The following is a 24,401-nucleotide window of genomic DNA, read 5'->3' as shown; positions in this document are numbered from 1 at the left end:
GAGGAATAATTTGAGAAGAATAATCTGGGTTTCAGGATTGTCCATTGTTCATTAACCCACAGGTGGCTTCTTGCACTAGAAGAGCCGCATGATGGAGGAAATGGTCAGTAACACCCAAAGACCTGCAGGCCACCACCAGCACTTCTTCCTCAGCGTGATGGGAGATGCTCCATTTTCCTTCCCTTGATGACAGAAGAGAACTAACCTTGTTGCCTAACACCGTGGCTGGGTGTGGATTGAGCATGCACTTACAGCAGGACTGCAATTAAGCCCTGTTAAGTTAACACTGGACAAAGTATTTCGTTAGAGGGTACAATGTCAAGCAGTGTCTGTAACTGGGACTCGTGGATCTATGACACTCCTCAAACTCACAGGCCCACAGGCTTACTCCTGAAGCTCTGGGCCCAGAGGCCAGGACGAGCAGTGCGGGGGAGCTGCACGGCCCCTCCGACACGGAAACCACTTCATCAGGAGCTGCTGGTTTGGTACATTCTGTGGAGCACCAGGATCAACCCTGGGGCTGTCTGTGAGCAACACCAAGGATCTGATCCACTAATGGATAAACCACAGAAGAGCCAGGATGTGTTTACTGTTTCAGAGGAATCCTCTTCTCTCTACCAGCACTGTGCTCTAGTTCAGCCTATCCGGCTTCCCAACTCTACCACATTCTCCACATGGTCATTTCATTGTCACATAATATATAGATTAATTAGCATTTTAATTAAAAAGGGTTTGTTTAGATTAAAAGGTATTGATGAAAGGAAGCCATTGTGGACTACCAAAAGGCTTCATCTACTAAATGCAGTTCCAGCTCTGAGAGGAGTGTCTCACTCCAAAAGGGTTATTAACACATAATGACCTGAGTAACAAAGCGCTTTCTCGGGCAGTTATTTCCACAGACCTGAATTCATCCCATGGTCTGACCACACCACACACACACCCCTATACCTCCATCGACTGGATGGGCTGCTGGGCTGCCTTCTCCAGGCAGATCTTTCGCCAAGATTATCTCTGAGGTCCCTTTCAACCTGGTATTCTCTGACTCTATGAGAAGGTACACCAGACACCGCTCTAGCTACAGACAAGGAGGAGGCTGGAGGAAACACCAACTCTTTCCATTGTGTGAACAATGGACTGACCATCCCAGGGTACCTGGAGCCTCTTCATCTGTGGGCTCCTTACAACAGACAGACATTATGGTGCCCTGAACTCTGTTCATGCAAACACTACAGCTCTTGTAACACACACTCACACGCTTGATCATCATGAAGACAAACACAGCATGGCCACACACCTGCATTCTCGTGGCTGGCTCCTATGGGGCAGGTCCTGAGTGGAGGCCAGCCAAGAAGATGGGCTCCGTCTCAGCCTTTCTCCCCAGTTTGCTCCTCTTAAACACACAAACCACTGCTGGATTTGAACTATACTTCGAAACTCAATCTGCCTGAAGAGGATGAACTAACGAGATTTGCTGTCTTTGAGCAAAAATACTGGGTTTACCACAGGTTGGAGAGCAGCAGAGATGAAAGCGAGCAACCCACTCTGTACTCCCTGCAGGCTCCTCTCTCGTGACTGGTTCAGCTGAAGAAGAAATGACTTTTGTCAACATTATATTTGCAAATACTGTAAGCACAGCACTGTAACAAGTGCATGGAGAGAAAGCTATCCCCAAAAAGCACCAGCTCTCTCAAAAACCTGCACGAGTCAGGCTGCAACGAGGTCTGAAGAGCAAACTTCAGACAACTCCTGTTTCAAGAGAGTAAAAGCGGGTGCTCTGCACATCATCCCTTCCCCATCTCTGGCTAATAACGACAGCAGCCGTGCCAGAGGCTGACTCACGTGCTGGAACCTGCCCAGTGGCTACGTAATGCTGCGGAGCACAGACTTCATTGAAGTCTCTTCTGGACTAAAATCTTTTAAGTGCTGCAGTGCTATTGATCCACAGAGCTCCTGGAACAAATAACTGTCAGACTCAACACAGCTGGACTCCACCCAAACCACGAGCTGGAGCTCTCGGTGCTGCCTCTGATCCCAAACGACTCTTTATTTTGCTGAGGTAAGAGCTGTAAGAGGAGAACATCACGGACCACGTGGTTATTCTTCCTGTGGCACTGGGACACCAGACACGTGTCACTGGGATTTTTAGATTCACAGAACTGTAGGGGTTGGAAGGGACCTCCAGAGGCCATCGAGTCCAACCCCACATGATCAGATAGTGAAATTACAGCTGAACATCCTTCTTTTTTAAACAGAAACCACTGGGCAACAGCAACAGGTTTTTTGCCTTCTGTTATCCCAGAGTATAAAAGCTTCTTTAACTGCATCTGAAAGCCTCTCTCCTTTCATCACATGCCTCTCACAGCACAGTGGGCAGGGCAGGACTTGGAAGCAGTGAGAACAATGTGTCGTCTGGAAACATCGTACTCAGTCCAAAACTTTCAGAAAACATGTTTAGTTTAGGAGATAAGGTCCTGAGACAAGAAAATTGAAGGAAATTAAGGTGGAAAGAGGAACAGAGCAAAAAAAATAGCAGGGAAAAAGGCCAGCAAGCTGCTAACAGGAGATGAGCGATGGGAGAGTTAAAACAAGCAGCTCAAAAACACTGGCTTAATTGAAAAATTCTTTAAACCGTAAGAAGTCTGTAACACAACAGTTCTGCCCATTACTGCTTCAGAAAATGGCACTTTTTTGTCAAATAAAAGAATAGCTTTCTCTTGCGAGCAGCTTCTGTGTCCCTGTGGGACAGCAGAGAAATGCTAGACAATGATTTTGCCCTGTGTGTCTCCCCACAGATGAACAGTTCTGGACAGACAATAACAAGCCATAGCACTGCCACCACAAACAGGTGTCTGGTGACATCAGAAAGGAACAGGTCTTCCAAAAAAGTATTTTAATTCCATCAAATTATAACCCATCTTATTTAAATTATTAGGATCTCTCCCCTAAACAACGACAAATCACTGATCCAAATCGCCTTTTGTACGACTAGGCACTCCTCATCAATTTTCAAGGGAGAAAATAACCCAGTTCTGAAAGGCTTATCTGTGTTCTCAATATATCCAGAATAAAACAACACAGATTTCTCCGTGAAGTGTTCAATAATGGCCAGCACAATGATGTTTGCAATAAATTTCTGTGCTCAGAAAGTGAAGAATTTTCTCTAAAATACTGACCTGGACACAGTCTGCACTCCCAGAAAGAATTTTAGCTCAATTTCTATTTTCCTTAGCACTGTGCAATCATTTTCTGCCACTTAGAGCAAACAGAACAGCCATTTGATATCAAACTTTTCACTGCTGGAGACAACAGACAGCAAACCAGCCCTCTCCCGGGTCAGCCCAAGTGTTTTCAGTTTAGGCTGGACCAGTCGGAGCATCCCAGCACGGATCTGCTAAGCAGCTGTTGTTGGAACACTCTGGCAAGCCTTAAGGATGAAAGTTGCTCCTATTAATGATCCCAGAAAGAAGGAAAACACTCTCTCTTTCCCAGTAGATAAGTTTGTTTCCAACATGGGCTGCCAAAAACATCTTTATCTCAATAGAGAAGGCTTTGAGGAGAAATAAGTTATTCAATTAACACAGAGACATGGCAGGAGGAGGATATGGTTCTTTCCTCTTTCCATTCACACTCTTCAGAGCTGTGTCGCAGTAGACGACTTCCCCACGTCATTTCCCATCTGAAACTCTTCTGTTCCGCATCTTCTCAAGGCTTTTAAAATTGCCTCTTTTAGTAGAAATTCCTGATGTGTGACTCAAGGTAGCAACTTGTGTTTGAGAGGAGGATGAAAGAAGAGAAGGGGAGTCAGCATCGCCTGCTCCAGCTTTCTAAGTCATCTCCTTACGAAAATAAGCCAGTCCCCCAGTGACTCTTCCCTTACATTTCTGATGCAGTCAGTTTCCTTTTTCAAGTGTCAGTCTTTGGTTACACTAAAAAAACTCCATAGTGGGAATGAAGACCTGGGACTACAGGATGAACTCACGTCATCACAATGTGAAGCCTACGAAAGATCTGCTCAAACCCCCTAAGAATCTTCCTTCCCAAATGGCAGAAAAGGGGCAGGGCAGAGCTAGAGGGGATAAAAGCTTCCCTCACCCCCCTCACATCCCTTTTCCCAACAGTTTTATTTCATTAAATGTTAAATTTAAAACAGATGAGAGGAGAATGCAGCACAACCCAAGTGCTGAATCGCCTTATTCCATTCAGTCTCCTGCTACCCCAGAGTTCTTTCAGCAGCTCCATGACTCAAATATTGCACTGGCACCAAAAATGAGAATAATCCCAACACACTGGCTGAGCCAGCCAGGCAATACTCAGATTGACTTCTTCCCAATATGCTCTGTTTATCCAGGTGAGCACTAACTGCCCTTCACACCACCTCCCATTAACTTGCTCCACACAGACATCGGTAGCTTCCCAGAGTTCCCTCAGGGTGCTTTCTAGTCCTTGGTGCCATAAAAAGCAGCTTTCAGCTGCCTGGGATTAAGGAAGTTATTGAGGAGACCTTATTGCAGCCTTCCAGCATCTGAAAGGGCTCCAGGGAAGCTGGAGAGGGGCTGGTGCCCAGGGCAGGGGGGAAACAGGCCCAGGAGAACAGCCGTCGGCTGCAGGAGGGCAGCTGGAGAGGGGCTGACTTTCCTTCAAAAAACATCTTCTCACTTACACTGACTCACTTCCATGACAGAGAAGTGAAACAGGAGGAACAACCTGTATTCTCCTAAGCCCAGGCTCATCTTCACAGAGGAAAAACCTTGTAGAAATTCCAAGGCTCAACTTCCCACAACCTGCAAACTGTACCAAACCAGGGAGCTGCACTCTTCATCACAGACACACAGGATCCATCCATCCATCCATCCATCCATCCATCCATCCATCCATCCATCCATCCATCCATCCATCCATCCATCCCCAGTGGCTGCCTGGCTCTGCAAACCCCAGCCATTGGCACCACTGTCATTCCTGACAATAATCAAGATCTGTAACTACAGGATTTTTTTAAAGCACTCAGAAGAAAAAAAAATTAAAAAGAAAGAAAGAAGGGAAAAAAGGATGACTGATCAGCCTGCACTGCCAGAGCGATGCTTGGTCCAGCTCCAGCAACTGAAAGAACTGCTGGTGACACCGGGCACAGCCACTGCTCCTCCTTCCTTCCTCTGCTGAGCAGTTTTCCTACCCATCTCAGAGATTTTAAAGTAGGGCATCAGAGAGGAGGGATCAAAGCTGCACACGCTCCTCTCTAAGCTCCTGAGGAGCTATTTTCCACTAAGGCAAGTCCCAGAACAAACACTTGTTTCGTAACCTGCCTCGAAGTGCTGCCTTACCCCAACTCGCACCTGCCTCGGCTCCTCTCTGCATCTTCAGCGCCCTTATCTTCCCCTTTGAGCTTTGTCCTTTGCTGCAGGACCTCCATGTCCTTCTGATGGTGAGGAGCCCAGAACTGGACCCAGCACTGGAGGTGCAGCCTCACCAGTGCCCAGTCCAGGGGCAACGAACTCAACGAACCACATCTTTATCTGAAAGACTGGCCCTGAACACAAAGGAAAGGCCCAGTCTCCCTTCCCCCAGCAGCAGGGTAGCAGGAACCCACATATAAAAACCCCACTGGCATGACATTTCTGGAAAGAAATCACAGCAGCCCATAGAGACTGAGCCAGGCCAACCCAGAACGTACCAGAGCAATGCCAGTCCCACAGCTTTCACCTCTGCGTGAACCAATGTGATACTCAAACACATCCTGCTGAAAACAAAGGTTCCCAAACAAGCCTTTGTTTCCTTAAGAGGTGAAAATTTCAAGTCCTGGGAGAGAACAATGTTGGGTGTAAATTAGCATCCATCAATCCAGATTTACCAAAGTGTCTCCTACCCCATCCAACACCGCAGCACAAAGGGCACTACAGCTCTGGAACAAACCTGACACCAAGTGAAGCTGTAACTGCGTGATTACCAGCAAGGAAGCATTTATAGTGTGAACCTGCTTATTTCTGAACTCAAACTGTAACACAATGCTCTACCCTAAGTACTATTTTGATGCAAAGATGAAAGGAGAAATTTAATCTTGTGTGTATAAACAAATGAAGTGTGCAGCGTTGTGATGGTGGTTCAGAGCAGCGCTGGGTGCTTGCTCAGAAGGGATGGTTCAGCACAACAATGTATTTATATAGCCTAAACGCCTTCTGTCCAAATAGAAACTTTTAACAAATATGGTAAGAGATAAACGAAGCCCATATGTCCTCTAGCAGCAATTCCTTTGCTAGAAGACAATGTGGAGTTACACTCACCCCCTTACACAACCTGCCCTCCAATGAAGTGGGCAGCAAGGACCTTTTTTCCAGAGTGGGAACAGCAACAGGTGGGGATCCACACGGTCCCTGGGCGAAACGGAAACACGTTCTGGGTACTTGAGAAAACATGGGAGCATTATTCCAGAAGGATCTTTTCTAACTGAGGGTAGGAGAGGGGATGGGAGAAGATAAAGAAATGAGAACTGTGAGTTTAAAACCCCCTGAAGAACAGCTGGCTGTCAAGCCCTGGAGCAGCACGTGGTGAGGATGAGACTGAAGGCAGCCTGCCCTCGCTGTTAGAGCTCCTTCAACTGAGCCACCAGCAACCCTTTCAAAACCATGTGGGGAAATCAAGCCTTTATTTTCCAGCCTTCAGCCAAGGTGGCACCAGGTGGCACCCACCAACTCACGAGAGCCCTGAACAAAGAGGTGCCTGGGCAGCCCATAGCAAGCCCCAACCGAGTTCTGACGGTGACAGACACAGACCAGCCTATGGGGCCCATGAGATGTGAGGAAGCTCTCCCATGTTAACACAAAGGGTGGCCTTCAGCTCCAGCAAGGCACATGTCAGGACCCTAAATATCTGGTTTAATAAATACAAGGGTACTCAACCAAATAAATACTGGAAATTAAGGTTTGTTTTTCTCTGCCCCTTCAAAGCACCATTTCAAAGCCATTTCCAAATGGTTCATTTCATCACCTCATTTAGCAGTAGGATGTTTCTTCTTTATTGACAGGAGAAAAAGGTGCATCTCCACATGCAGTGTAAAGATCTCTGGCCTGTGGGCTGTGGTTCAGTGAACTGGGAGCTCGGAGGGCTACTGATAAGCCATGAAAAAGTTGATGTTAGAAGGCAAGCAGCTTGCTCAGAAACTTATACACACAACGTGTGCTTGGAAATCAACCAAGAATCCTATCTCAGTAACAAACAATATGTTATTTCCTGATGATCACAGAAGGGGAGTGGATTCTACTAAAGGGCATTTTGAGGTGCAAGACCCGTGGGAACAGGTTTCTGCCTAAAGAAGGTACACGGGGCTGCAGGAGCACAGCTTCAGTATTGGGCCAAGGACACCTCTGATGACATCTCCAAGGCTCCTGGAGACTCCAAACTGTATGGTTACATCAGCCAGATATCCAGAATGGAATTACACAGCACCAACAGCTACTCAGGGAATTAACACAGAGCAAGGAAAGGCAGCAAGTGCCAAAGCAAGAGTCTGGAGCCATGGATCGATCTCAGTTCCCAACTTTCTGCCTGTTCTGGGCACTGGTCAGGGATCCGTGAGGACAGCCCAGCACGGAGCTCTGCAGGATGCGACCCCACTGCGACACACAGCTGTACCTGTGACCCCACCGCGACACACAACTGTACCTGTGACCCCAACACGACACACAGCTGTACCTGTGACCCCACCGCGACACACAGCTGTACCTGTGACCCCACCGCGACACACAGCTGTACCTGTTCTGTGGGAACTTTTAACCCATGGCATCACTCCCAACTTACTGGTACTAGTGAGGGGCGATGAGCCTGACCCAAGCTTCCTACAGGATCAGCGCCATCCAGGAACAGATCCCAGCAGAAATTAACTTCTGCAAGAGCAACCATCAGTCTCCCAAGAAACAATCCTGCCCAACAACCCAGGGTGAGCACGCAGAGCACGGGAAGGAGAGTTTCCAAACCAGGCTGTCTCGTTGGTGAAGAAGTGGACTAGAGAGAGGACGAGACAACAAGGTGCCCGGTTGGCACTAAGGGCTCTTGCCAACAGAGAGCATCCAGTGTAGGCCCCTCCGCTCCCATGAAGCACACAGAACATCTCTGAGGCCATGCTCCAGGAGTAGCAGGAGGAAAGACGGAGCAAAAGGATGAGCAGAGCAGTGGCCTGATTTAACTCCACAGGAGGCTCCCTACACCACCTTCTCTCGCTACAGAAACCTCTTAGCTATGTCTAAAAATGACAATTCTCACACCCCAGAAGTGTAATCGTGACAGATGCTCCATCTTGTGCAGCACCAGTGTGAAATAAGGACAGACTTCCAGTTTGGAGCCTGTGCAGAGCCACTGAGGCTCAGGGTTACACTGTTTGTCTTTTAACGGTCTGAACAGAAACGTTTGGGGTTCTCCCCAAACCACACAGACAAATGCCTGACCCAAAAAGCTGTTAGCACCCTTCCCCAGCCAGGGGCTGCGATGCGATGCCTGCCCCATCCTCTGTTGGTCTCAGCAGCTGAACATCCTCAATGCAAAAAAAACCCAACCCCAAACCCCACAAACCAAAACCCATCACAACATCCCAGGGAAGAACGAAACCAGCCCGTTCTTCAGGAAATCAATCTCACACCCAAACATCACGGGACAGCACATGGGATTTTCTGTGTGTCTCCATCACCATCCCTTGTTCTGGCAACACAGAAGGTGCTGTGGTGAAACACAGAATCACAGAGCTGTAGGGCTTGGAAGGGCCCTCTGGAGATCGTGTCCAACCCCCGGCCAAAGCAGGGTCCCTAGGGCAGGTCATACAGGTCGGTGTCCAGATGGGTCTTGGATATCTCCACTCTGAGTTGGGTTTGTCTTGTAAGGGGTGGTTGGGAAAATCCACGCTAAAACTGGCTAGTGACTTTCCAAAGCCAATAACCACAATAAGCCAGGCTTCTTCCTTCCCTCCATTTAAAAACAGAAGTTGTGGCCAAGCTATCCTGAAACTAGCATTGATGTGTCACGAGTTTGCCAGGTCTCCAACAAAAGCTCCCAGCGCAGGGTTCAGCTGAATTCAGAGAGCTACACACAGACATACCACTGATCTGCATGGATTTCAGGAACAGTTCCGGAGCCCACCAAAAATTTACGTGGGAAATGTACCGATTTCACAGGAAGAATGACACTGGTTTAATAAAGATCAGAGTAACCTCCCTGGGTACACACAGAGACACACTCAGACACCTGGTTTGATTTCTTGTGAGCCCAGTCGGTTCCCATTTGAGCAAACATCCGTCAAAACAAATCCCAACTCCAAAAATAATAGATGAAGCATCCCAAAAATGAATAATAAGAAGTGACACAACGAGGGGAAAAAAAACCCAACTAAACAAATCAGCATCATCTCTGTAAATGCCAGAGGATCCTCCTTCCCCAGAGTGTTTCATTGCTGGAGACATTTAGGGTTTGCCACACTGGAGCAGAAGGCAGGATGGAAAACGCTGGTGCCTGAACCAGAAGGAATCCTTTGCGTGTGTTTTACGTCCTTTTTTCACAGGGATGACTCAATAATTCTGATGAAAATACAAGTTTTCTACTTGCTAAGACCCCTGGATAGGCAGAGATTGCCACACACGAGAGAAAATTCAACGGGAAATGAATTATACAGAGAGGGAAAAACCAAAACCAGCTCAGACCCAACACACCCAGCACACCAAAAGCCCCCTGAGCCTATGGGCTCCTCACAGATAACTCAGCCCTTGCCATTACCGTGCGGCTCAGGAACGCGAGAGCTGGCCTCCCATCCCACCTCCACTCCTACATAGAAAACATGAATCTCAGATCAGTGTCATGCTGACAGCATGACAGCTAAAGAAAGCACTGAGGAGAAACGTAAGCCTCCTGCAAGCAGTATGGTACAAAAATACCTAGAAAGGATGAGAGTCTGCCCTGACACCAACAATTTTAAGCAGAACACCCCTCAAAAATAAGGTGCAGCAGGACCAGGTGCTTTTACAGCTTTTCCTCCCCTTAGACGTTGAAAGCAATTGTTATATATTTGTATTTTTTTCCTTAATAGCACTGAATTAAAAAACTCACTCTTTTAGTGAGAAGGGAAAAAAATCTCTCACCCAGCATACACACACAGATTTTATAATCCTCTCAAATCCCATTTGTGGTCATTCTGCAATAGAAAGGAAAAACCTGATCTCAATCTCATTGTTCTCCAGATTTAAACCCAAGACACTCTTGCCAGCTGTAGTATTTTTCTCTACGCTCCTTGGGGTTTGGGGGTATTTTATGTATTTCAGGAATCCTGCGAAGTGCCATTTTTCACCACTCATTCCATGTTTTCCCTGTGAAATTCCACACAACCAGCAAGCAGGTGACAAACTCCCATTACGTAAAAGTATCACAAGCACAACTAGAAGCAAAACAACCCCAGCGGCACAAGCCCGACAGGAGAAGCCTTCTAATGGCTTCCTCGTACACTAGGAGCATCAGCATCCCTTATTCCACCCTGATTTTCTGCGGAGTTGAAGGAGGCCAAGGGATGCCTAACACAATTTAGATCAAAGTCCACACAAGCGAAATTGTCCCAATACTCACAGGGCTTTGTTTCCTCTCCCCATCGCCCGGGAGCGCGCGATCCTGCAGCAGGAAGTCAGCAAGGCTCTGAATTCACGGGTACCGCTGCCCGGCGAGCAGCATTCCAGTACAGATCCTCCTCTGGTCCACCCCTCTCCCTAGCGCTAGCTCCATACTGCTGCTCACAACGTCAGGATGATGTTACAGGTGACACCTCCCGCTGCTGATGTCAAGCTCGGTTCCCAAAAGCACAACAACCACCTCCCTGCAGTGCCCGGCTGCCCCTCACAAGCATCACTCCCGCATCTGCGGCGTCCCCGGGGAGTGGGCACCAAGATGCATTCAGAAAAGCTCCGAGGCACCGCGCTCTCTCTCTTCGTTAAGTCTCTGGGCATTAACGAGTCTTCCCCTCCAGAACGCCGCAGTCAATGCCGGTTATACGCCTCCCTTGGGGGAAAAAGGAAGTATTCCTACAGTTTCTCTCTGTGGCGCAGGATAATTTGCTCTTTTGTTAGAGCGACCCACGGAAAGGACAGGTAAATAACGGCGCAGGACATGGGGTGAACGAGTCGCTGATGCTCTCCCGAACGTTTGGGAGTAAGCCGAAGGGCCAGCAATGCAGCCCAGGACCGAGCTGATGAATGGTGCAGTGCTGCTGTTGTCATGGCAACTAAGAGAAAAAAAAGCAGCACCATATAAGGAGTTGTGACATGGATTCTGGGAACAATTTCTACTAAAAGGCTGTAAGGCCCTTGGATGGTTTAAAGCTACAGCATCCCCTTCTCCTCGGGGTGGATACAGGTTTCATTGTTCAGATGAAGCAGACATTGCAAATCATCGAACACACAATCGCACCAACCCCAGACACGTTGGCATCAGGAGCACTGTACCAGAACACAGCCAAACAAGGGGATTTTGCAGCTTTTTTGAACAACAGCGATTGAAATAACTGAAATTACTGAGTAAGGAAAATGGCAGCATGCTAACAATGACTCAAACTGGCTGGTGACAACACCCAGGGCACCACGGAGGCCCCCGGGTACTGTGCAGCTCCGTGCAGGTAAGAAGCACTCCGCCTCAGGGATGCACAGCTGGGATGAACCAAACTGCAGCACCATCAGGCGGCTGAGAGCCTGCACGGCTCTGGCACCAGCCAGGCACCCAGCCACTCCTCCGGAGACGGAAACATCCCCGATGAACCTGCAAGGCAGCCACTGTCGCGCAAGGCAGGCTGGCCGTGCCCGAGAGCAGCTCCAGATGAAGCCGTGCAGCCAAAGCCCATCCCACACACAGCTGCCATGACAAGCTCTCACAGGACAGAGGTTGATGTTCCAGGCCAGCACAGAGGGGAACAGTATTTTACACTGTCCACAGATGCTTTTTGCTTAACGTACGGGGTCCAACTGACAATACACTGTGATCAGGAAGGCTGCAGCTGCTTCATCGACACCCTGGTTCTTAAGTCTCTGCCCAGCAATCAAAATGTGAACTTTCAGAGATCCTTTCCTGCTCTTACCCTATTTTATTTGAACAAACATGTACCAGGCAGCTTCTCCCCATCAGTCCAACACCTACAGCAGCCGCCTCATCACCTCACACATCCACACCCAGCTCAGCAGGGGCATCAGTTTCAAGAACAAGTAGTCCCAGAGGACTGCAATTATTAATCAGGGTTTGTTACCATTAAACAAGAAACAATGAGACTTTTCATGGCTTCTTTAGTCCCACAATTAAAATCAGCATAGAGAATATTTAACTGTTTGCTAAAGACACAGAGAAGGAAGAAATTATAATACTTATGGGAGACCCCAGGTCTCCCACTGCCCAGCATGACAAATGATGTGGGTGACAGTGGCACAGGGGACATTGCTCAGGGGTGTCCCTAGCCTGGCTGGATCTGGAGGGTGCTGAGAAGCAATGGTGGGTTCGAGCTGGTGCCACAGGAAACAGCGAGTCTCTATCCTGCTTAGCTCTGCTCTCACCTTCTTTGAAGGTCTAGTGCAACAGCACGTGCTGGCTTCAGGGAAGAGGATGTTATTAATTGCCTGAACATGCCTAGGAACATCCCTGCTCCTTTCCGAGAAGTTTATCCCTAGGGAAGGTCCCCACATTCCCAAAGCACACGGGAGGAATGCTCTCAAAGCAGAGGACAGGCAATGAAACCAATTCCTCAGGTCCACATCTTTGAAGATGCCGAAGCTTCTAATTCCTGCTGGACACAGGAGGAACGAGGCCTCTGAGGGTTCAAACCTAAACCTCAAGGCCATTTTTAGAAAAGATGTGATTTCTTTCCTAAATTTCCTGACAACATTCTCCCCTCCTCCCCTCTGCACACGGGCATTTCACACACTCTGAAAGCACTCTGAAGACTGCAACCTGTCATTCACCAGCAATGAATAAACACAAAGAGCCATGAACAGTGATGAGTTAAACTATCCCTGTGCATATAAATGTACAAGGTGCAAATCAAACCCCCTGTTTACTAGGGAGGGGTTCAGTGCTGCCCAGAGCTCTGTGCAAGCCCTTCACACGCGGTGGGTTTCACAGCACCAGAACAAAGCATCACTGGGAGCTGAGTTTGCAGCCCCGTGTCTCACGTATTAACAACCCTGGGTACTACGTTTGGCACCGATTCAGAAAAGCACTTAGATACATTCATCTCTGGAAGCACCCTCCCAAAAAGCCATGCTTTCCTGAATGAAGCTACAGCACACAACCCCACTGCATTATCTCCATCACAGCCATGGCTTCAAGCCATCAGTAACACACTGCAATAGGGAGCAGGGCGTTTAACCCAGTGGGGCTGAAGATGGCCATGCAGTGACCATGGGGCCTTTTCAGTGTTCATTTTATTCTGGACAAAAATCAAAACAGGGTCTTCTACATATTTATCCTGGACTGGTGAGAGCCAGGGTTTGGGTGTGGGGGTTTATTTCTTTTTAATTATTATTATAATTAATTTTCATTATTTTAATTGTTTTTTCCTTTCTTTTTATTACATATTTTTTACATAACACTTGCTAATAAAGCTGCTGCTGTTATAAAAACAATTAATTATTAAACCAGCATGAACAGAGGTTGAACACACTGATGTAGAACTTGTCCTCAGCCACCACCAAACCAGGGGTCATCCTGGCAGGAGAGGATGAGCTCATTACTTCACTTACTAAGGTCATGATGGCTGTGAAGTTTTTTTAACCACCAACAGAGGGAAAACCCTACCAAATGGTTCTCAACCTCTGAGTCCAGCTGAGAGTCCAGGCACAGAGACCAAGCCCAGACGCCAACATGTCAGCAAGCAACCTCAGCTCCTCTGGAAGAAAGCAAAAGTGCCACACAAGGTCTTTCTACCAAAGTGGGTGTTTTAACTTTTCTGGGGAGGAAAGGCTGACTTGTTTACAAGGCCAGGTTCAGAACTTTAAAAGGCTATAATAAAAATAGGTGAATAAATAAATAGATGGGTAGCAATGCAGTTTCCATCGGGCAAGTTTCTCTGCACCATTAAGGTTTCTTTTCCTTTTTCAAGGGTAAACTAAACCCCAAATTAACATGATCCCCCCCCAGCGCCTAGGAGAATGGGGTCATCTCTGAAGCCACTTTCCCCACCCCATCAGAGCTGCCAAACCTACTCTACTATGCTGGAAAGGACGTATGCACATTCAGAATGGGCCAAGAGACTTTAGCACTTGGATGTGTGCAAGTCACCCTGAGAAGAGAGCTAAAGAGTCTTTGGTGTTTAAATTTTCATCTCTGAAGAATTCCAGGAAGCATAAATCTGGGAGGTGGCAGTATCACGTGTTGCTGCAAATGGTGTTTGGAGTTAAATCTTTAGGGGAAAAAAAATCTGAGACAACAAAGTGTTTTCTGTAAGAACCGGTACTTTTCCGCTTGGCAAATATGGAAATCATGACATGAATGGGTTAGTCACACACAAAACCTATGTAAGAAGCAAACAGCATGAAAAAGCCCCTACAATTGGATAATTTCTCAACAATTTTCTATGCTCTGAAGGTCGCTTTGAAAAATCCATGTGGCAACTGTCAGCCGGACAAAAGCCTCTCTTTGTAACACTTCAGCTTCCCAGAATCACCCTCATCCCTTTTCCAAAAGGGATCACTGCTGTTATTGTGTAGGATTATGGACTGGACAGCAGGATGAGACAAAGCAGAAGAGGAAACCACCACAAATGCGAACTGTCTCCACGCGTTCACTGCCTGACCACCGGCTGCTTGGGTTTAGCTGGGATCTCTGAACCAAGTTGCTTATCAATCCTACCAGATTATGAGTACGCTGGCACGGATAAAACTCCTCTAAAATCAGAGAGGGGCACTGGGTGAAGTGGAGGAGAAGCACATCAAAAGTCCAGCACAAGGCTGCGAAGTTGCCTGCAGAACTCTGATACTGATGCCAAGTGTTCTTAATTTTACAGACTGTTCCTTCCTCAAGGAATACGAATGAGGAGGGTCTGTGCCAACCGCCAGTCGATGTCCCCAGTGACAGAACACCAACGCCCAAACCCCTTTCCAGTTGTGGACACAGCCAACGGGCAGTCACTCAACAAGCCAGCTCTTTCTGCAGCTCTGGGATTTCTTTTGAAGTCCCTCAGATTAACTAGGAGAGGCAGAGGATAAGGAATCGTTAAGGAACGTGATGAATACTCTGAATAACGAAGAGGGTAAAGCATTACTTTCCCAGTTCCCCTACACACTACCTTAATGAAAGCAAACAAATTCCTGTAATGACTGCACGAGGATGTAAAATAAACACCTTCCTTTTGCAATATCAACAGTAAATTAAACTAATAATTTACAAACTCACGCTAATCCACCAACGCACTGAAACACACTCTGAATTCTAAGCACATCAGGAGCTCCGCTGGAGTCAGCGAGACACGTGCTAGGAAACATCAGCATGTTTCCATGCTGCACCCAACTGGGTCCAGCTGAACGGGATACTGAGAAGAGAAAAGTAAGCAAGGAGAAGACAGACGGAGTCATCTTCCCAATCAACTTCCAGCAGGTTCTTGTGCAGGGCCCCAAAATGAACCTGTAAACAAAGCCAAGAGTCTACACTTTTCTTCTCTGACTTTTGTGTAATAACAATTATCAGCTTTTTATTGACATCACCCCTTCCTCCTGTCCTTTGCAGCATACGAAGCGTATCGGAGCTCCCTGGGATAAGCAGAGCAGAGATCTGATTATATCCAGTACCAATTCTTTTTTGGAGGTTTCTCTCACTACAAGTACAGTACACTGGCAGGTCATTTTTAAGGATGGGCACGGAGGGAATGTCAGATTTCAGGCAAGAAGCAAATTTCTCAAAACTGCTATCAGTGGAAACACGACATCAGACTCTGAAGAGGATGTTAAGAGTCAAAATGCTTTTGAAAATCCAAGTGCTTCAAAATCTCTGGGTGTTCAAACCACAATACCAGCAGATTAGATAAATAAAACAGATTTTAAGTATGCATTGTTCCAATGTAGTCTCTCAGCATCCCAAATTTTAGCACGAAGTTCTTTACAATTACCGTAACACTTCCCCCGTGCATGAACCACAATACAAAGTGGAACTGAAACACACTCTGCTACAAAATTTCTTGGAAAACTAGAGAATATTTGTAAGACAGGGAGATCATTTCCAGAATAGAAAGATTTCTCTGTCAGCATGAAATCCAATCTGCTCCTGGCTTTGATAAAGTAGCTGCTATAACAAACAAACGCTGACTTGTACACACAGAAGTTTGCTCAAAGCGTTTTCTTACAGATTTTTGCACCAACGGACCTTAAAAGCCCCACTGAACTTTATTAAAAGTCCTTACCAGTTAACTTCTTCACAGGTTGGAGCCGAACACTGATAGACTGATGTGTGAGTAAGGGGGAGGATGGAAGGGAGCGGGACATGCCCTCCATAATCCGAATGTGCTGCATACCTTCGGTCACTGGGAGTGGCGGAATTGCGTAGTCTGGTTCAAAAGCACAGTCGTTCTCTGTGGAGGTGCCTGGTGGGAATACAAAATACAGAGGAACTGGTCAGAATGTAAGGGAGTCTCCCAACTGTATCATTGTTAGAGACGATTGTCCGGCTTGGAGCCACCTCGCTGCACAGCTCCATCCTGCCAGGATGGCTGCTTTCTCCTTGTTGGATTTGCACAGTCCTGGCACTTCCCTTGAAGTGTTTCTGGAACAGCATCTCAGCACTTCTCTCTTAGATTATGACCAGCGTAATCATAGGGAGCTGTGGTGGTTCAGCCCCACAGCTCTGCTCGCTCACTCCCCCAGGAGAAACAGACGGAGCCCCCCGTGGGGTGGGATGAGCACAGTTTACTGACAAAACCACCGTGAACAGGAACAGCCTGCAGCCAATTCCACTTACACTTGGCAATAACACAGAGTACTGCTCGACACGAAGACTGATCTGACACCCCCTGACTGCCCTGGAGGCATCCAGGAGCACCCCTCTTACAGCGAAGGGATGTCAGGTGGTGAGGAAGCAGCACGCGGTGATGCAGCTCCCCTGTGCTGGCGGCGTGGGGCAGTGAGCTGCGGCCTGGCCAGAGCCGGGAGAGGAGTTCTTTTCAGTACTTTTTAATGTGTCTTTCAGAGTCCTGCAGCCACCACTGAAACAGAAAGTGGGCAGAGCCACAGTCTGCGAAGCTTTTTGTGGGTTTAGATTGCTTTAAAAAAAAACAACCCTTCCAGCTGATTGAAGTTTCAACATGAGGACGTTTAGCCTAACCCCCCCCAAAACAGAACAGAAGCTCCAAAACCAGCCACCTCCACCTCCCAACCAACCCAGAGGAGCCCAGGAGCCCCACAAAGCCCATATGGGGGGGTCGCATTCCCTGCAGATCCATACAGAAGACATCAGATAACATGACAACAAGTGGAGATAGAACAATAAAGGCCTGTATTGCTGATTGCTGCAATAAATATTAATGACAAATGAAGGGTGGGTGGCTCAGACCAGCAAGATGGGGAGCTGTGAGGTTCCTCCTGTTAGCTCCAGAATACGGAAACCTCTGGTCAAGAGCTTTTGGTTCTTTACCTCTGGTCAGCAAGATTAACAACCTAACACAAACTAACAGTTCATCTGCAAAAACAACTTAAAGCTTTAAATCTGTAGCTTTCAGTACCAACTGCTGTTTTTCCTCCATAAAGACATTTGTTATGTGTCTCCCACCACATAGCTGTGTGGGTCTCAAAGGCACATGAGAAGACGCTTAAAAGAGGAAACTTAACTCCTGGGGTGGACAGACAAAAGTGGGGAGAAGACAAAAGGGAAAACGCCTCAAATACATGGTACAAGTACATGGTACTCCAGAGGAGACAAGGGACTAACTCTGCTCCAGCCAGCCAAAGGACAACGTGAACAACCCAACATCTTCTTTACGATGAGAGGAAAAGCCTGTCTGCAAAGTATCTTGGACAAGCTCCTGAAGTGTACTGAGAGGTACGATCATTTGTGGCTAAAATCCATGCAGGACCGATGCCAACCTTCAGGAACATCCCTCAGCACTTCTGCACCATTCTCTACACGAAAGTAAACCAGACACTGAGGTGCTCTACACGTAGGCTGCTTCTCAGAGTGCAGGACAATCCTTTCAGTCTCTTCTTACCCAACACTTGCCATGCTCCCAGTTTACTGACCACAGACTGGAAGGCTAATCCTTACAGAGGTGACTTACTGTAACTCCTCTAGTAAATACGCTACAGTTTGAGCTGCTTTATTCATCAGAGACTGTCATCACTGCCACACAAGCTACGAGCCAGACACTGGTGTTGTTCTATTCTTTTCATGCTGCTGTAATTAAGTGTGCACACGCATGCCTAACAGAGCACATCCCTTTAAGGAAAAACAGATCTGTGTTACTCTTCCTTTTCTCCCCCTGTATTAAGAGATGCTGTTGCCGATAGCATTATGCCTTTTATATGCACACACATATATATATATATAATATTTGGCTGTAGCCAGAGACAAGAGAATTACTGCCTTCTCACCCATCTCTACGGGAGCTGCGGCTCAGCCCTGCTTCTCACCACCCAGAGACCATCCAAGCGAGGTGGCCATGCGCCACCATGACCCACCTGCCCTTGAGAGCACACGTGTCTCTCCAGCAGTACCTCCTTTGTCCCATCTGACTGATGTGCTGCACAGTGTCTGATTGAAAGAGATCTGAGAAATGGCAGTGGTCCCACCTCTGAGGTCACAGAAATGATGTTCAATTTCTGTGGTCAGAAAGAATACTGGGTTTATCAAACCTTCAACCTGGGGATCAGCCATGGCTGAACTGGAACTCCAACAGTTTGCCTATAAAGTCTGTTTCTATAAAATGTAACTGTAAATTGCATATTGGAACTAATAAACCCGTTCTTCAAGTATTCCGAGACAAGAAACCTTTATAAAGAGCTGCAATAGTTGGGGATCTCATCCTGTCATGTGGAAGTTTAAACAACTGACCCCACAGCCCCACAGCAGCTGGCTGGTTTATCCAGACACAGGAAAACTCCAGAACCCATCGTGATGAAAGAGACAGGTTAACACACACAGACACCAGCACAGGACAGGGCGAAGGCAAAGACAGTACTTCTGTGGAGCAGAGAGACGACTTCTTCCACACTGCAGAAAGCCTGTGCCTGCACACACATCCACCGATCCCAACGGAAATGTTTAGCACAGAAGTTGTTTCTCCAAGAAGCTGAAAGTATCTTTTCACCTGTTTCCCCTCCACTCCGGTCCCTCTCAAGCTGAAACTCCTCGCCAGCTCCTGCAACTCCCAGAGTCATCCTCCCCAAGGCAGACAGACCGGGTTGGTCGTTCTCTGGCAAGTGTTTGCAAAAGAAGGCTCATGCCCTCTGTCCCAAACTGTCACTTTTCCACAGCAGCCTGGGTGCTGAATAAACAGGCTGAACGGAACCTGGGAGAAGCTGAGGGTCTGAAACACGCGGAGGGGAATGCAGCCAGCAAGAGAGCTGCTCTATCTCATAACAGCAAACCAAGGGAGAAGCCCAGACAAATGAGAGGACATCGCAGGGCCCAACGCCAGGACCGCAGGCAAGGCTCGGCCTCCAGAAGTAACACAACAGGAGCTGTGTCCGAGCTAACGGTGCCTGGAAAAGAGCAACCATTCATGCCTTGTTCCTGGAGCAGAGGAACGCTGCTGGCACGCAGGCTGCCACAGCCACACAGTTATCAATTCCCTCGCTCCTTCCCGATTTGACTTTAACTCTTCTATTTTAAAATAAGAAAATCTAAAATAATAAAATATTTTAACATAGGATCTTTTTATTGCTATTGAACAGAGCAGTTTTGTCTGCTGATGTTTCATGGGGCTTCAGGGTTTTAACTGTGAATTCCGATCCCCCTAATTCCAACTGCAGGCTTCAATCACTCGCAATAATTTTGCCCAGGCAACACTGGAACACTGCCAAAAAAAGAACAATGCTCTGGAGAAAATGTCTCCATAATAAGTCATTAGGACACCATGACAACAACAGGCTTGAACCTAAATGAAAGGAAAATTATTGCTGCAATCCCAACGAGAAAATAAGTCAACGCACATAGCACCTAGTAGAGCCATCCTTCCCAAAGTGCTTCTCAGCCTAAAGAGCTGTGTGAAAGCACCAGCCTTTTCACAGCCCTCACAAATTAGAAAACGCTTAAAACTTGAATTGAGCTCCTTCAAAGGACACATAAGCCAGCACAGAGCTAAGAGCTGCTGCTCTCTGGGACAGAAATCCCCCTTACACGGCTCCAGCAGTGGTTTTAGCCACCAAGGGCATGATGAATGGAGGACAGTCAACAGAAGAGTTTGTACAGTCGTTAGTTAAATAATATACAAACTATCTTGACTACTCTCTCCCCAGGACCTTTTCTCCTGTTCCTGGAGGATGGAACTAAACCAAGTGAAAGACGTTCCCATCCAAGGCTCAGGTCTCATCCATCCCATCACAAGAAGGACAACCCAGTTCCTGAGAACCAGCCACCTTCTCCCCTTTGCCATCAGCAGGGCAGACCAGTGGTCACTGCATGCCAGCAGCCTGCTGATCTGCACCGAAGCTCATGCCACGAGCTCCGACAGCCATCCGCTGAAGCCTGCACCATGGGTTACTCTAAACTCCTTCACACCAGGCTGGGACAGTCATGCTTGGTGTTAGAAGGCAATGAGGAGCTATGTGGATAGTAAGGATGGTTACAGACTCTGTAGGGTTACAGGTCTCATGAAGAACACAGAATGTATATATAGAAGGCGAACAGATGAGAAACGAGTCACTGAGGCAGAACAACACTAAGGTTTACCTTGCCCAGATCGGCTCTGGCGGGAGTCTACACTTGCCTGTCTTCGGTCTGGTGGCTCCTCGTTCCCTCCATCTGCATGAGAACCAAAACAGCAGAAATAGAACATCATAGTGGACAGGTCAGGCAGATGCAACTTTTCCCTGAGCACCATCGCCTATCTTGCAGGAACACAGAGCAAAAGGTCCCTCTGGCGCCGTGGAACAGGGGGGAGCTGCTGACTGAGTCCTCGGCTCTTCCTTCCAGTTTCTCCCCAGCTCACAGCAAGTGAAACCACTGAGGTCCTCAGGATACAAACAGGCTTTTTAATTCCTCCTACCAACCCCACAGCCACCTGAAGCAAACAGTAACCACGCCGCCCATCCCCGATCAGCCCCTTCACTGCGGGTCGTTTGAAGAAAGAGATCCAGAAAAAAGAACAGGGGAGAAAATATGTTCTTTGAAATGGTTTCCCTTTACGATTATTTGTCAACTAAGAAACGAGAAGGCTGGGAAGAACACCACCACTCTTCTTATATCCTCTTCAAACCATTTCGGAAAGCAGCTACAGTTAACAAACAGCAAATCCATCTGGGTAAGAGTAGAGCGGGATGCTGTATACAATATCATACAATTAATTACATGCTGGTCTTCATCGACCAACGGGTCAGATTAGAAACAATAGATCTGCACATCGATAGAGATGCTGGAGTACGGGGGGGTTTATCCCTGCTGAAAGCAAAGAACAGTCCAGCTGTGCAGACTGGGAGAAGCAAAGCCAGGCACTTGGGACAGGCTGTGTGGTTCAGAGGTTATCACTCTTTACGGGTTTATGATCCTTAAAAATAGTTCTGCAGCAACTGAATTCTTAAATGACTGTTTAAAAACTCAAGAGCTGATTTTAGCATTTGTACTTTTTGATTATACGAAAAACAGCTGCACTCTGGCAGGGTTTTATATATATTTCTATACATATTTATGGTTTATATATATCTCTCTCTCTCCCCAAAGTTATTTGCTGGGCAGGCCCATCAGGCCATAAAGTAATTAAACTGGCAACTCATATTACATCCGAGTTACATCTGCCTCTCTGGCTTGAAAGGGAAGTCGAGCATTGCAGCACATCAGCTGCAACCGATAAGGCGACCAAAAATTTGAGTCTACTGACACTCCCAAGAAGAGCCAGACCCCAGCCCAGGCTATGGAGGGGTTCTGCTTTCCTCTACCCTTAGCAAAACTCATCCAGCCCCTGCGTTCCCTGAAGCAATGCTCAGCCACCTTCACCAGGTGCAACAACATGGTTTTCTGCCACCTTTGTGTTCTCCCCTGCTCATACCACAGCCACACATACCCATCGGCCTCCTAAAGCCAACTGCCACCACCTCCAAATCCCTTCCTTCGCTCATGCCCGCTAAGCCAGCCCGGCTGCCAGGGCTCAAACACCACGCAGACCACGGCCTACAACATCCTCCCTGCTTGCTTTCCAAGAAGGATGGGACATTGCAAATACAACTGAAACTGCAAGGTACCCGAGGACCCTTTATTAGCCTGGGGGTGCTAATACCCTCTCGGGGTTCGCTGCAGCAACTCCTCCTATGGTCCAGAGCACAACTCTTTCATTTTTCGCTCTTTGCTACAGATCAGAATTCTGAGCACACTGCACTCCCTGCAGTGGGGGAGCAAAGTTACTAGGGAACAATACCACATGTAATTAAAGAGTTACCTTACTACACATACAAAAAGCAGACAGATCACTGCTGCTGGGGAGTGTCAATTTGCACATTTTCACACTTCCAAGAGCTCGAGTTTACAGTCTTGACACACCACCCCACACACACATCAGGACTCTGTCAGCCCAACAAACTGTTGGTTATTTTATTTATACAGGATTTTAGGTGGTTGTTAGTATTTGTTCTAGCTACACTTCTTCACAGGCATGACCTACTCTTGGGACAATGGTGTGTGGACAGGATCTGTCACTCATGGAGGTGCAGCGGACTCAGCTGCTGTAACAATCACCAACATGGTGCAGCACCAGTTATCGACAAAGCCTCAGATGCACCATTGAAAAGAGGTCACTGGAAGTACATCGGTTGTGAAATCATTGCTAGAAAACAGAGATAGCTGTGTGCATTTAAAATAAAGATCAGACCAGACTGAGATACACAGGCTAAAGGAGCTTCCACAGAAGTTGCTGGGAGAAACAGAAAATGGGGGGGGGGTTTTTGCGAATGGCACAGTAAAACGCCGGCTCAGTAACCCCTGTTATCCCGTATCTAGCAGGAAGTCCACTGAGATTTAGACAGTGGTTTCATTTCGGAAAGATGCTGTCTCATCAGCACCTGACAGCCCTGCAGCCAGGCAGGAACGGGGCTGCAGGGAGGGCTGCCCGAGAGGGGCACTGTGTGCCCAGCGAACAGCAGCAGCAGCGATTCCATCTTCTCTCAATTACAAAGGGGTTAAGCAATCTCAGCACCGTCATGTTTAGTCACGGCTCCAGCAAAGCAAGTCTCTCCTACTATAAATGGGTCTGAGAAACACCAGCTTCCCGTTCCCTCGCCGACTTGTCCCCCTGTCCATCCCCCACCTCCATTTACCAGCTCTCCGTTGAACGCCCACAACACAACAAACCCTCTCCACCACACTGAACAACTCTGTTCTGTGAACAGACCACTCCCAAGGAGAAACAACACCCCCCCCCCCCAAGGGTTTTTCAGCAAATCCTACCAAATAAATCCACCCCTGCAAAAGAAACCACGAGTGAGAGGCATCTGCACCGACACGGTCTGATGTCAGCAAACAGCACGGCGCTTCGGCATCACCTCGCTGCCAGGTGTCCCCGTGAAAGACAAAGACAACAAGTTTCACAAATAAAATGCCAGCAGCCCGATATTCCTGGTCCCCTGGTGAATTAAGAGACTCAAATGCCCAACGTGACTGGACATCTTCCCCTGTTCTTTTATCTGACGAAGCGAATTTAAGGCAGAAAAAGAAAAGGGTGGGTCAGCCTGCTGTACGCATGCTGGGAAATCTGCTGCAAGAACTGACTGCATTAGATGTGCCGCTGCTCTAACAGCATCTGAGGGAGTGCTCGCGCTGCCCAAGCAGCCTATAAATCAATACTTGAAACCCGCACCGCATCAGAACCCCATCTGGGAAAGGAGGAAGACTCACATGAAGCCAGTCCGGCAGTTTGGCACCGACCTGATCCCAGCCCAGCCTGGAATGCCTGCAGAAGGAAAGCTCTGCCTCGGGCACAGCGTTAACATGCGGCGACGCAGCTCCCAGCTGCCATCGTGCTCCCCAAACACCCGCACGCAGGAAGGAAAATAAATCAATAGATAGAAAATCCAGCTGCCGCAGGGGGTGAGGGAACGCCGGATCCACGCGTGCGGCGATGCCAGCCGGAGCGGTCCCAGGACCTCAGGACGTCACCACTGTCCCCAGAGCCCACAGCGGCTCGGCCCAGCACAGGAGAGGTGGTGGCAGGTCTCACTCTTGGTGATCCCGACGGATCCCAGCCAGGCTAAGGAAGGGCACGTGCCAGCTGCCTGCTGTCCTCT

The 24,401-nt window shown here is 47.9% G+C and overlaps 1 protein-coding gene across 3 annotated transcripts in view; it reads right to left on the bottom strand.

The window, feature by feature from the left end:
• Positions 1–24,401, bottom strand: part of TANC2 (tetratricopeptide repeat, ankyrin repeat and coiled-coil containing 2) — a gene marked incomplete at both ends in the record, with an annotated part of 127,322 nt that overhangs the window by 79,490 nt on the left and 23,431 nt on the right. For 2 of the 3 annotated variants that reach the window (XM_084275466.1, XM_084275467.1), the window contains 2 exons: positions 16,496–16,564; positions 20,863–20,934. In XM_084275466.1, the coding sequence (XP_084131592.1) occupies positions 16,496–16,564; positions 20,863–20,934 (141 nt within the window). Of the gene's footprint in view, positions 1–16,384; positions 16,565–20,862; positions 20,935–24,401 lie in introns of all 3 variants that reach the window. The other variant, XM_084275465.1, reaches the window with a different exon arrangement.

Source organism: Gallinula chloropus (genome assembly GCF_964237585.1).
Source record: "Gallinula chloropus genome assembly, chromosome: 26".
In the NCBI taxonomy this organism is placed as follows: Eukaryota; Metazoa; Chordata; class Aves; order Gruiformes; family Rallidae; genus Gallinula; species Gallinula chloropus.
The sequence above is the reverse complement of the archived record's forward strand: the minus strand, read 5'-3'. Positions and strand labels throughout refer to the sequence as shown.